Below are 14,706 nucleotides of genomic sequence, written 5' to 3' on the forward strand. Positions count from 1 at the left end.
AAAAAAAAAAAAAAAAAGGAAGATATATCTATTGTACATACCCAAGTGATCAAAACTGTACTGAAGTCAAAATTATTCCTCTAACTCTGCCTATTCAGACCACCAACCTAAAAAAGACTCATCATCTCAAACAACCTGAAGTATTCACGTTCTCGGCCACCTTTTCTCAAGCGAATGTAAACTGCTCCTTTTAAAGCCTTTCATTTGTCTCTCTTCTCTACAAAATTCTGTTTCCATCTCAAATTATTTTATTGCCCCTTTTCTGTACTTTAATCAATTAAGAGTTTTTTAAAACCTATTTCCATCCTGAACATTTTACTGTGAAGGGCAGTACTGAACTCCTCATATACAGCATTCAAGAGATAAGCACAAACTTGTTTCCTGCCACATAAAATCTGCTAAACGATTGTCTCTGATTAACTGAAAAGGAGGCACAGAATATGTGCTACCTAATCCAGGAACCACACAACTTCTCTTAGAAAAATAACAACAGCACACAGCCCAGTACCTTCACATGCATTTGGAATTTAAGTAACCTAGAGACATGCATTCATAACTTTAAACTGACTTACAGGGATTATTTCGATGTAAGCATTTTAAATTGTTATGGTGAAGGGTACAAAATTTAAAATAAGGCGTTTTTTTTTTCATTTTAAATTACATTGATTTCAAAATGTCAACCTCACCCAAGCAACTCCATTTAAAACCAAATTAATGGAAATATTCTAGTCGTGTTTAGAAAATTTGACACTTGTGCAAAAGCGTGATTTCACCTAATAACTACAGATCCTTTATGAAGTAGTTGAATTATTATAGACCTGTCCACTGAAAAAAGTTTGATGAATTTCTCAAATTTTCATTAAAAATGAATGAAATTCTGAGCTAGATTCTTTGTCACTAACATTGCATAAGGTTATTGCTTTCACTTGATTTACAAGAAAACAAGAGAGATGGAGAGATTTAATACATGTAAAGTATAAATGATGGTGCTATTGATAACAGTAGAATGGCTATGAAAAGAAATATATACATGCACCTAAAAAACAATTGTGTACATCCTTTCTTAGGGCAGAAAAATGCTATGACCAGGCTAAAAGAATTCCTAATCCACATCCCCAGAAAACTTTAATGTATTCAAATCCTTTTGTTTACAATATAGTACCAGTATTTGTACAGTATAGAGGCTTTTAAAGGAAAACAAGAATATATAAAGATTACCTTGACTTATGTAGATACCTATCAAGAAAAATAGATTTTTCACCCTTACCTAAGGTCTATTCAAATGAAATGATGACCCATGGAATAAACTGCAAAGATTCTTCCTCAATCATTCACAGTTGAAAATATACTCAGGGATAAATTCCCCAGTTTGCTGTGCTTCACTTTATCAGGAATAGATGCATAAAACTGACAGTGAAAAGCATAAATGCAGATGTATAGATGTCTCGCCAACACACTCCGCTTAGAAACCCTCCACCAGTGCTCAGCACCAAGTTGAAAAAGCTCAGGAAATCTTCACAGACATGAAAATAATCAAACCTGCAACAGACTAGAAAGTGGGAACACAGTACCAGGATGGTCGGGGAAAGGCCACGCCCCCTGAAGCGCCCTTCAGTTCAAAAGGAAACCCCTGCCCAGATACACAACCAGAAAGAAGCTGTGGGAAAAAAAATCTCCATCTGGCTACCACTTGGCCGCCAAATAAATACACCCCAAACTGCCCACTGTCGGTCTAATATCACTTCTCATGGACTTCTGTTCATGTTCATTTTTAATCAAAATGTAATTTTAAAAAGCAAATTTAAAAAAATCCATTAAAACAAGACTACCACTAAGAAATGTAGGTTTGAACTGCTCGTGATTTAGAAACAATAGGCACAATAATTATACTTTGCAATTTTTAACTGCAAGTATCAGAAAAGGATATGTAAGCATAAAGTTATTATGAGCATTATTCAACTAGTAACCCCCAGAAAGAAGCTAAAAAAGCAACTGGCTGTAAGAACCCACTACTCTTCATTTATTAGTGAACATTCATGCCACAATCATGGTAAACTAGGCATCTGTAGGATCCTCACCTGTTTCTAGGAATAAAGCATCACTCCCTAAGTTGTGGCTACACGGGATGAATAACACCTGGATTACAGTTCCAGTGTGGCTAATAAATGCCAAAAACCTCGCAATAGTTCGTGTTTTCCATCCCCAAAGCAAAAATCAGCAGTTCTCCATTCAACCATAGACATTCACAACAATCATTTGTGACTTCGAAAGGCCAAACGCCCTACCTTTCCTACATAGAGGGGGTCTGAACCCATGTACTCCTCCAGCACAAAGAACTGATTCCACACCCAGCTGCGCTTGGTCCGGGACCTCCCTGATTGGAAATAGGGCTTTGATCTGGACCTTGAGAGTTCTGCTTGACTCATCCCAGAAAAACACAGGAAAAGAGCTATTAGCTGCAGAAAATGGCAGAACTCCACTTTGCCCAACTTCATCTTTTTTTTTCTTTCTTTTTCCTGTGTAAGAAAAAAACCTTGACAAGAGAAAAGGCACAGTTCCAGTTGGCTTAGTAGCTCTTGCCTCCGGCAGGGTGTCAGCTGGGAGTCCAGAGATAATAATTTGTAGAGTGTTCGGTTGGGAGAGGTCACAACTGCTGAATAACCTTCGCCAAAGAATGGTGTAATAGGTACCTATCAGAAGAAAGAGAAGCGCTGGTGTCAGAAACCGAAACACACAGTAACTTTTAATTTCCTTTCATTTACTAACTTACTCTTGATCTTCCCAATATATCATTATTTGTATCATCATTAAAATATGAATCCTAAATGTAGATAGAAAATTGCACAAACTGTTGCCATATTCATAAATGACATAAATACTGCTGATGCAGAATTATCCTGATTCCATAATACAAATTTTGTGGCTCTTCTAGTGCATCCTAATTTTGAGCATATGATTTAATACAAATGAAGCAACACATCGGTTAAAAAAATCATTTTAATGCTGGCGGTTATTTTTCTTTTCTATTATAGTCAGTTTCATTCGTTGGTATTAGAATATGAAAGCCAAGCAGCTCAAAGCAGGGATTTAACCAAATGGAAAGGACATATGCTGGCTTAAATCTCTTCTGTGAAACTGTAAAGAGAAATAAAGAGGTATGAGGTGCTTCAAAACCAGTTGATTGATTCTGAGTCACAGAACAGCAGCTGTTTTGACGTGTTCTGATTTGATTGTGATCAGCTGAAAAGCTCAGTGGTTTCCAATTTCTACCCTACAAACTTATTGTCATGTGTGCTGTGTACCATGTTCGGTATTCTATTGCACTGCAGTTATTTGCTACTTTACAAATATTTATCGAACCTCTTGCAGCATGGCTTGTGCATAGTAGGGTCTTTCTCCATCAACACTGATGGGGTTGAATTATATTGATCATCAGAGGGCTGAGAAGACTCTATTTGTAAGCCTGATTCATAGTTCTACGCACCCAGAAGGTGCCTTAGCAGCAGCACAGAGAAAATCTTTTACCCTAAAGTCTATTTATTTCAGCTACAGAATTCTGATTATGCAAGAGATATACAATCAGTTTACAAAACCAACTTCCCAATACACCCCAAAACACAGAGGAATGAAAATGTACGACAGTGTTCACTTAAATCACTGCACTGCACGTTGGTTTATGAATTCATTTGACAACCTATAAATAAATCAACAATGGGATAATTAAGGCGAAGGTTTAACACTATTTTTTTTGAGGAAGAGGAGAAAAAGTTTTAAGAATATGAAGCCACACGATAGCTCCCGATCATGAAGAAAATACACTATCTTTATGCCAACTTTTCCATTCTTCTACCTTCTCTCCTGTAACAGCAAAGTCTGCTACTCGTGAAATGATTTGACAGTCAAATTGCTTACGGAAAATGCCATATATAGTACAAGAAAGGTGAAATGTACTAAACATGTTAAAATAGTCCACCCAACTGGAAGAAACAGGTTGCGTATACTCTGAGCTCTATTCAAATGAACATATTCCTGTTAAAGATACCTCTATAAAGCTGTGAAATTCCAAAGGACATTCCAGAATAACCCACGTAAAGCTAATTGATGTGCTCTGAGAACCCCCAGAAAGGATAAACTATTATTGGAGCATATTAACTGCAGTCTGTGCACTGAACACCATCTCCCAGAATCCAGATCTCCCCTATGATGATCAAAAATGAATTTGGTCCATTTAGAAATCACTCTAGAAGGGCGAGTTGTTCTACCCTTAGAATTATAAGCAAGACGTAACTTGGGGTCATCGACTGATATTCCATTGGTGGCCCCTCAGTTAGGTTGGAAGTTCATTGTAGGTTGGTCTGAGCTAACCCACCTAAGAGACAAGTTACCTGTCTCAGTTTACCTGTAGTTAAAGAAGTCAAGCAAATACCTAAACTAGGAAATGTGCGCTGGTGTAGGGATTCGTCTGTGATGACTGGGAATCAGGACCAAGGTACTCGTGGTGAGTGGCCTTTAGCAGGAAGCACAGGGATGGGCACAGGGCCCTCTTCGCAAACCAGGCTCCTGGGGATGGGGGAGAGGTGGGTTAGGGTTGTGGTGACCCGACTGAGACCAGCACGAGAACCCTTCAGCCAAAGAACATTTCCAGTTTCACCACTCTCCTTCCTCAAGAGACAACGAAGTTTCTCATAAAAACAAGGGCATAAATGCTTTGGTCCCTAAGACAAAACGTTTTAAAATGTGATATGGCCAAATGATGTTATTTAGCCTACTCTATGGATTAAGGAACTTGATAACATTGTTTCAGTGGGAAAATGTACCCAACCTCTAAAAAACTAAATAGCAAATGAACTTTTTGGAATTCTCGATTTGGGGAGTTGTTATAATTAAACACTGGTAAAGTCTGTGGGCATATGCCTCAGACGAAGATTCAAGCTATGTGATCTTGGACAAGATTTTTAAATTCTAAGAAGTTCCAGAGATGAATCCTCAAGCCTCCCACTTATAAAATGAAAATGTTAATAATTTGATGTAATTCATAGGATTAAATAAGCAGATCATAAAAAGCTAAGGATGGCGCCTGGCACAACTAAAAGCACTATATATGGTGATCTTTTTTTTTTTTTTTTTTTTTTTTTTGGGCCACATCGTGCAGCATGCTGGATCTTAGTTCCCCGACCAGGGATCAAACCCGTGCCACCTTCAGTGGAAGCGCACAGTCTTAACCACTGGACCACCAGGGAAATCTGTGATTTTTTAAGTTTGAAACTAGTTATGTTAAAATTAAAGTTAGTCTGTGAAGTGGTTAGTTTTCATTTTAATGTAATCGATAGTAAAATGTTTCAAAAAATTCTTAACACTGAATGAAAACATTCTTGATAGTTCTGGTCCCTGCCAGAGAATTAGGCAGATCGTAAAACAAAGCATCTAGATGGATACAAACAATGGCAACAAAAAACTTTCTTAAAACAAGAATGCAATATTTTTTTTCCTAAAGCCATGTCCTCTGTTATTATTATAAATCAAAGATTGGTATCAGTATTGGAGAAATCTATTTGAGTTCACTCAGGATGTTCACTGATAAGAAATATAATCTGGACTGGGAATAGGGTCACCAGACCCTCCATCATTTGCTGTAATGATCTTGGATCCCTCCGGGATTTCATGTTCCACATTTGCAAAATGTGGGAGCTCAACTATATTATCTTATAAAGTCTGTTTGTTACAGGTCTTAATTATACAGAATTGTTTTTGTTGCCTTTTCTTTTTCAGTTGTGAAAAAGTACACATTGTTAATAATTAAAGGGTAGAGAGATTAAAGAAAGCCAGAGGAATGTAAAAGAAGCATTTTGTGTATTTATGAAACTTAGCATGAATTTTAATGTGAGATGCTTTAAATTACTCTTCTTGCCTCCTGATTATTTCTCTTCCATACAAGACTGTGGAGTTATGGAACTAGCTAGAACATATAAAAGAACGGAGTGATAGAAAATGCAGGGGACTCAGGTTCAAGCCCTGGTCGGGGAAGATCCCACATGCTGTGGAGCAACTAAGCCCGTGAGCCACAGCTACTGAGCCTGCGCTCTAGAGCCCATGAGCCACAACTACTGAGCCCACGTGCCACAACTACTGAAGCCCGTGCGCCTAGAGCTCATGCTCCGCAACAAGAGAAGTCACCCAATGAGAAGCCCGCGCACCACAACGAAGAGTAGCCCCCGCTCGCCGCAACTAGAGAAAAGCCCGCGCACAGCAACAAAGAGCCAACACAGCCAAAAATAAAAATAAATAAAATAAATAAATTAAGAAAGAAAATGCCATGAGTTAGTTGAGTCACTGAGATGATAATATCTGCAAAGGAAAGATGCCTGAGACCTCTGTACCTTCTTACTTAAATCAGGGCTTTTAAAAGCAGTTAGAATTAATATAAACCTTGATGAACAGGGATGTTTGCCCCATCTTTGGATCCTAGTATCTCCAACAGAAGTCGGCATTGTAATTGGCATTCAGAAAATATTTACAGAACGTTTCTTTTCATTAAAATCACCCTCATTTTTTAATATGAAAACTTAACCATATAATAAGTCAATATATAAACTCCTTGGTTACTCTACCATGTTTATAAGTCACCATCACTTTGAGAACAATTCCATTATATTTCTCTGCAGGATTTGAAGTATTTGCCAGGCTCTTGAGGCAAATTTCCTTTATCTTTCTTGAAGGTCTACACAAGCGTACAAGGATACTTTAACTGGTTTTTGTGTACATCACTGGAGGATGAAATTCTCTTTCATGAGGCAGATAAATGCCTCTAGAATGCCCTTTGTGCAGTGTGCTTGTAAAATCAGAAAATCATGCGTGAATGAGTGTGACCTGAGTAGGGAGTTTCATAAGATGCACATCAACATTTTTGGTAGCTACGAACTCTGCCAGGAATATACACCTGATAACAGCAGGGGGAAGCTGTGTGGTCAAGGGTCAGGTGTCCCCAAATCCTTGCCTTGCTTTCCGGTCAGATCTAGTTTTCAAGGTAAAGGCCAGTACAGCAGTTCAACCCAGCTCATCCTGGCCAGGTCAGGATATCATGAAAGAAATGAAGGGCCCTGAAGCATCATGAAAAACCTTCAGTTATCTGTGGTCATCAACAGGAATAATCAAGACTTGAACTTGAGATTTCCTGTCGCGTAACCTCACCAAATAGGCTTCCCATCTTCACACAAATGTCAACATGTCTAAAGGCACCACAATAACATTTTTTCCACATAAATGAAAAAAGCACCCAACCAATCACAACTGTTGACTTTTTTCGCAACAGGTTAAACATGGCCTCACGAATCTGTGCCCCAAAGCAGAAACCTGCACCCTTCCTTCTCAGACTTCCACATTGTTCATCTTCTCCCTTTCTTCCGCCTCCTCTCCTACCTGAGTTTCATATATAGGCGTTAACCAGGGGAAAGTCACATCAGAAGCCAGCAGAGACCTCTGGGCCCAAGCTGTGTCATGTGTCATGTGTCATGTCTCCTGTGGGAAAGCTTAGGATAGTGGCCCTCTGGAGGTCACAATTGCTGACCTGGTCACTATTACCAGCTCACAAAAAAAAAGACGGTGCAGAAAAATAATGTGTTGGTATACAGTTAAGTAACTTCTACAGATCTGTGTCAACTTCTGGACAGTTACAAGTGGGTACCATTATAACTTTGAGGACAAAAACAACAGGAATAGGTTATATCTGAGGAGAGAAGAACTGAACAGAGGCCAATCACAGATGTTTGAAAGAACACCAGTGACCGCTTTGGGACTGGTAATTAATCTAAAATCTAAAAAAATCTGGGTTAGATTTAAAACTATTTTTTGTTTTTGCTCTGATATTTTAAAGCTAAAATTTATAACTTTAAAAATGTATGACATTAGTTAGGTTTTTGCTTTTTGTTTTTTTGCCAAACCAAAAATACATGAAAATCACAAAAAGTAATACTGTGATCAAGGCGCAAGAGGGAGGGGATATGCGGATATATGTATATGTGTAGCTGATTCACTTTGTTATAAGGCAGAAACTAACACACCATTGTAAAGCAATTATACTCCAATAAAGACGTTAAAAAACCCAGGCGATAACACTACTACAGATACGTAATGGGACTATTTGTGACAGATAAAAGAGTTAATATACATTAAAAAAAATACTGTGATCAGCACAAAACACCTTAGTCAGAAGAATGCAAAAGGAAACCTCACAAAGAAAATCTTCAACAGATTGGAGCAAAAAGGAAAAAAAAAGAAGAGAGGGGTGAGAATCAATCAAGCAGTATTTACTAAATCAACGTAATTTGTCGACCTGAAATCACTTTATCATGCTACCTTTTTGTTCCAATTATTTTTGTTCAACTAAGTGGCAAAGAATTATTTCCAAGTAGATAGTTTATTATTCATTTAACCTTAATAGCTAATACCATTTTACCCAAACAGATTCATTATTATAAAATTTTCTTGGATTTTCTGCTCCACTTAACACCTCTGTGAAACTACTTTCAAAAATCAGATCAAGTGACCATCATGCTCTTAATCAAATGTTTGTTCAGAGTGAAAAACAGTGACTAAAAATCCCTTAATAACAAAAAAATGTGTTTTTATGCATCAGCGTACCAACTGTTAATCAGCAAAAGGGCAAATCTTCCAGAGCCTATTCCATCTTAATTAAAGGCAACATGCTAAAAACATGACAAGTAGCCTAAACTGTATCCTGTTCAGCCACTCACATTAATATATAACCATAAGAGTAGCATAAGCACATGCCTAATTACCAACTAATTTATACTTGCTAAACTGCTTTTTTAAAAGGCACACAGAGCTATCTGCCTTCTAGAATTAATTTGAGCTATAAAATATGACTATCAATTATATTAAAAGGAAACATATTACTACTTTAGGTTTTGCAGCACTTAGTCAAACTGGAACTGTTCTTTGCAGTCCAATAGAAATAAAGAGTGGCTTACCTAAGTTAAGGACTTTATACCATCAATTTCTCTAAATTTCAGGCAAGGAACAGATGCTCAAGCTCTGCGTGTCTGGAGTTGCATCAGACACAAGTCTTCTGAAACCATTTTGAAATATACTTAACTGCATACCATGCTAAACGCATAGTTTACTACCTACTGGTAATCTAAAGACCATTGGAAGACATCCTATCTCTCGGTTAAAAACGGGTCTAGTTCACAATTATGTGGAACACGACAGTCTCAAAATAAATTCGGTAATTTGCACTTGCTATGAAAACAATTGTAAGAATGACATTTGAGGACTGCCAGTGAAACAATCCATGAGAATCAGAAAAATCCACAATGGATAACTGCCAAACATCTCTAGAACATAACTGTTATTCCCCTAGATGTTTTGCTCGCTGGTCTATAAAACATAGTAGTACAAGAAATCACAGTGGTTAACAATAACAAAATGGAAAACAAAATCTTGCTGTGGGCCTGTTGGGAGGAAACCGTCATTTCCAAGTCTGCTTCAAAGTTGAACTACATTTTGACAAGCAACATATTTTTAATGAATGCTTATGAAGAGTGAACAACATGCATGTTTAAAAGTGGAAATGATACCACTTCACAGCAGTGGTCAGAGGGCGCTATGACGACATCACCACGGCTTTAAGAACAACCTTCTATAAACTAGTTCTTTTGTATAGTCTGGCAAAGGCAGCCTGTTTCTTTGGGGATACTCCTTGGCTATTTAATGGCATTATTTAAATTCAACAGAGAGACTGCCTCCTGATTTAATGTCTTCATTAAAGACCTTCATTTGCCCTTACCGTCCCCAGGACAGCAGCCACCTGTCACCACCGAGGTCCTCACTGTGAGTTATCTCTATACACAAAGTTAGAGTAGTCTGCTTTGTAAAAAGGATAAATACTTGTTCATTGTTATTTTTGCTTATTTTTAAAGCAGACCCACTTAACACATTTTGGGGAATGCAAAGGGGGAAAAGGATCTGTTCTAATCTCCCATTCATGAATGAGCAGATGCCATGAGGTTACAACAGAGAGAAAGGAATCCAGGACAAGGAGCATTTCAAGAGCTATGGCCACACTTTAGCTGCAACTGTCACACACAAACAGAGCGCTTTTAGAGATGATGTCTATGGGATGGAGAGAGAGCGCGTCACTTTAGTGCTGAAGAAAAGTAATCGCTTGGTTCTTCTGAGTGTTCATGTTGTGTGTGGGGGAGGGGGAAAGGAAGGAAGGATGGAAGGGAGGGAGGGAGGGAGGGAGGGAGGGAGGAAGGAAGGAAGGAAGGAAGGAAGAAGTCCCCAAACCCACTGCTCCTGATGTTTGAAGATTCCTCAAGTGGTGAGACCACAAAACTGGAATGGGCGTTAGAAAAACCTAAGGCAGTCTTTTCTTTCTTGACTAACAAAAGCAAAGTCTACAGAATCCTAGTGAAATGCCCAAGGTCACACAGCTGGTTACTGATAGGACTGGGCATGACTGGGATTGCAAAGATCATTTAAGGTGTTTGTTAAATATTTCTCATTCTGATAATGAAGATCTTTCTAATTTATTACCTTTAGAATTTATCAACTTCTCCAAAAGCCAAGAAAGGTAGATTCGATCTTACTCAAATTTCTGAAATAACCATGAGTTTGAATTTTCAAAGTAGGAGACCATCAGGTTCCGTCCAAAAGGGTCAGGACAGAGTAAGAATAAGAGGGGGAAAGGAATCTCTTGCTCAGGATTGTATGTTTCTATGTTACAAAAAATGGAGAGTGAGCAGTATCCAACTTTAAACGTGACTTTTCCCTTCTAAACAGCTCTGGCGATCAATAATAATAATAACAACTTCCTACTACGCTGTAACACTATGGGAGTTAAGTATCTCCAGTGAAATTTGAATAATAGTCCATTGACTGTTTTAGAAACAGGGTACCAACTCAGGAAAATATCTTAGGATATAAGAATGCATACTGTACTAATTGAATTGTTATTTAGTTGTTGCTATAAATCCTATATTTGGAGATGCTTCTCTGTTCCTAATGTACCCATTAGGATCATTCTAGATTTAATATTGCCATCTCCAGCTTTTACTATAGAAATATACTATCATTTGTTTCATCTCTATACCATTTAAAGTTTAGCATTAACTTCAATAATTTTAATGCTGATGAAACAGCCCTCTTCTTTTGTACTTAAAAGGTATAATTCTTTACATTTTAATTAGTGAGGCTGGGGACCCTCTGTGATATGTCACTTTTCACGTAAAGAAACTGTGATCAAACCCATTTAGCTCCCTGGGCCAGATAACATTACAACCACAGACCACAACCTCCTGCGGTTAACTGGCCTGAATATTCAGGCAGGGGTCCTGGAAATGAATCACATAGCCCCGCAGTTTGCATCTGCTTATCAGACAGGGAATGAAAACTTCTCTAAGTGGATTACAGAATCAATTTCAACTAGGCACAAATAACCTCTGCTGTGGGTGAAAGGAATGAAAAAGAATGAGGAACAATAGTTTACAATTAACTAGAAGAAGCCTATGTAAATTAAAAAGAAAGTGACAAAGCACAGTCCTTCTGAGCTATTTATAGAATATCTAAATGGTAAAATTATATTTAAAGGGCTTGTTTCTTTGTACTTTTACAACATATCTCAGCGGGATCCATTTTCACTCTTAATTTACCATTGCATTTACACTCAGCCAGGTAAGATTTACGTAACTTCAATAAAAGGCATCGTGTTTCAGTAAACATTTAGCAAAACAGCCAAAAAGAAATTCTACCAGAATGAAAATCTAGAGTATAATCTGAAATGAATGTAAGGACATGCGTGTCTGCATATTCGTTTGCACTGACAATTTTGTCAGTGAGGAGTCTTGCAGAACAAGGGGTAAATGTTTGCAGGGGTATCTTTCTGCAGAACCAGCAAATTCCCAGAGGAGGCACTCAAGTGCTGCCGGTTACAGCTAGATCTGCTCTGCTTGTCAGAGGCTGAGGAGATGGTCACACACAGGACGCTGATCACACGCCTTCCTTGTCCTCAGCTCCCCTTTATCACCCAATTTAGAAGCAAGTGAGTCCTTCCTGCTAAGGAGAGAAGCTCCCATCACTATCCCTTTGCAATTAACGAAGGTGCCTTAGTTATTTTAGAAGTTTCTGATACTCCCAATTTAAGAGAAAGCTTTAAAGCCTCCCAATCAAGTAACAAACCTTTTTGCATGTGAGAGAGAACCATGATGTGATACGAACTACTAAGGCAATAAATGCAAAACCTTATAAAATCGAAGGAAGTGGGAATCACTGAGGCATAAAAATTCATACACTGAACAATTTACTTTACAAAAGACTTCTAAAAGATTTGAGAAAGTATTGGGCTTGACACAAAGATGTATTCACTTCCTCACATCAGTATACATGCTGAGAAGTTTCTATCAGCTTTGCCCTAAAAAAAAAAAAAAAAAAAAAAAAAAAAAACTAAAATGCTGAATGATAGGGAGACCAATAAAGAAATCACGCCTTAGGAGACACAGTGGGTGGATTTTTAGATCTAGGAAGGCTGACCAGTGGCCGACTCAGGATGCTCCCCATCCTCTCGCCTTCATTGGATACTGAAAACTAGAGTCAGTTCAAGGGTAAACTGCAGTAATACAGATGCTTTACAATTACCCTTTTACAAGAAAGGGAAAAGCTCTGTGCTATTAAATCAATAAAAGTGGACTTAAGGAGAGTTGTGAGCCTGTCAGCTGATTGTTAACACAATTCTAATGACCTATTGCAGCCCTTAATCACAATATCTCACATTGTAAGTGCACAAATGCCCTTTTATTAAGGCTGCAAACCTTAATGACTTTTAGCAGGGTGATGGTCTGCGCTGGTGATTGTTTTTTCTTTCCACAGACAGGCTTTCACAGCTAGCTTTACCAGATAAGACTATTAAGGTTGGTTGCTTTGCTTCTGCCACTCTACTCCACATTAAACACTAGCATAAAAAAAAAACAAAAAACAAAAAAAACCCACTAGCATATAAGCCACTTATATGCTAGTTTATAAGCCATATAAACTTCCACAAAGTTGCCAGTTTGACTACCTGCCTCAATTCTTTTGCATTTTAATTCATACTGTCCCAAATAGCCCCAAAATGAAGAAAATGATTCTTAATATATTGCCTTTTACATATAGTAACAAGAAAACAGCTTCTGTAAACAAAATCTAACCAGTTCTTCCGAAAAGAAGTAAATTTGGTGAGTTACTGAAAGGTTTCCAATGCAATTACTTTCTTCCTCAGTTCTTCACTACCAACTTGTCTTTATAAAGACACGCTTAAAACTATTTAGATGTCGCTGGCAGTGTATCAATGCAAACTTTCCTTTAAAAAAAAAAAGGCTACTACTGCCCCTGAACTCTTAAATACACATTTTCTGTGCTGTTAACCTGATTTTTTTAAATGCATACTTGTCACATACCTCAAGCCATATATTCACATGTTACTTACATTTTTTTCTATTTTTTCCCATAAAGTTTTGTCTACTTTTGTGTGAAAAATAATCTGAATACCTGCCTGGTTACAGGAATTATGAAGGCGAGTCTTAAAGATGTTTCACTTAAAAAGTGATCCAATAAAGAGAAGATATTTCTTGCAAGGTAAAAGGCGTTTTAAGTATATTCGTGGTTCAATTTTCAGATCTCCAAAGCCTTGAGACACCCAGTCCTTAATGGTTTCTTCACAGGTTCCCATCTTCCCGCTACTGGGTGAATTCAGTGCCAATCTCTACTCACCTGAACTGTATCTAAGAAATCCGTAAGATTAACGATCTAAAACGTGAAGCCAATAAAGACAATAGGTCCTTCCTCGTGCATCCACGCTGGGAGGCTGAATAGCCGCAAGCAGCCGTGGACCAGGTGTGCCCACGAAGAAGTCCACCAAGCATTCAGAGAAGCAGGGCGCCCTTTGAACGACGCACGCCTCGGGTACAGCCGGGCGCAGGGGAGGCGGGAAGCCTAGTAGAGGCCGGCCCTGCGGATGCCCGGCGGCAGCAGGAGAACACTAACCACAGGAGAAAGCAGAGCGCCCGTAGATGAGCTCCACCTTTCCGAAAGGGGCGCGGAGTCTCCGCAGATGGCCAGCTGGACTCCCGCACGCTCAGGCACACAGCCCCTCGCAGTCTCAGACCGCGGCAGAAGCTGGACGCCCCGCCAGCGCGGAGTTTTGCCCCTATCCATCCCAGGTCAAAGGAGGGTCCCTCGTGCTCCTCTTTGAGGAGAGCGGACCAGATTGCGTGCACCGCTTCACCTGGAGAACGCTGCGATCTGCTCTCTCCCTCAACTCGCCAACTCGCGTTGCACCTGGGGTCCGTCAGCACCGGCTTTCCGGGCCCCCGCGCCCTGCCCGGCGGAGCCGCAGCTCAGGGCCACCGAGCAGTAACTTGGGGACGCCAGGGAAACTCCACACGGATCCCCACGCCCGCCTCCCGCCCGCCGTGGAGTCCCGCTTCCCCAGGCGCACGGCGAGGGCGCGCTTTCGCGCGGCGGCGCCTTCCCCGGCCCCCCAACTCACCTGGGGGCTCGCTGCCCTCTCCGCGGCGTCCGGCGCCAGCCACCCGGGCGTTGGCATCCGAAAGGGCGCGCGCTCAGCAGCCGGGCGCCCGCGGGTGCCTCGGGACCCAGTGCGCGAAGCTGGGCGCACGGGGCGGACCCGCGGCGCCCGCTCGGCACCCGCTG

At 39.7% G+C, this 14,706-nt stretch overlaps 1 protein-coding gene across 2 annotated transcripts in view; it reads right to left on the bottom strand.

Annotated features, from left to right (window-relative positions):
• The window catches only part of CDH7 (cadherin 7), a 130,344-nt gene extending 115,639 nt beyond the window's left edge, over positions 1-14,705 (bottom strand). For both annotated transcript variants that reach the window (XM_082355190.1, XM_082355191.1), the window contains exons 1-2: positions 14,543-14,705; positions 2,286-2,690 (exon numbers count right to left, since the gene is read on the bottom strand). In XM_082355190.1, the coding sequence (XP_082211316.1) occupies positions 2,286-2,690; positions 14,543-14,599 (462 nt within the window). In that variant the 5' untranslated portion in view covers positions 14,600-14,705. The remainder of the gene's footprint in view (positions 1-2,285; positions 2,691-14,542) is intronic.
• Position 14,706: the final 1 nt, after the last annotated feature.

The sequence above is a fragment of the Balaenoptera borealis genome, assembly GCF_965194805.1.
Source record: "Balaenoptera borealis genome assembly, chromosome: 14".
Taxonomy (NCBI): Eukaryota; Metazoa; Chordata; class Mammalia; order Artiodactyla; family Balaenopteridae; genus Balaenoptera; species Balaenoptera borealis.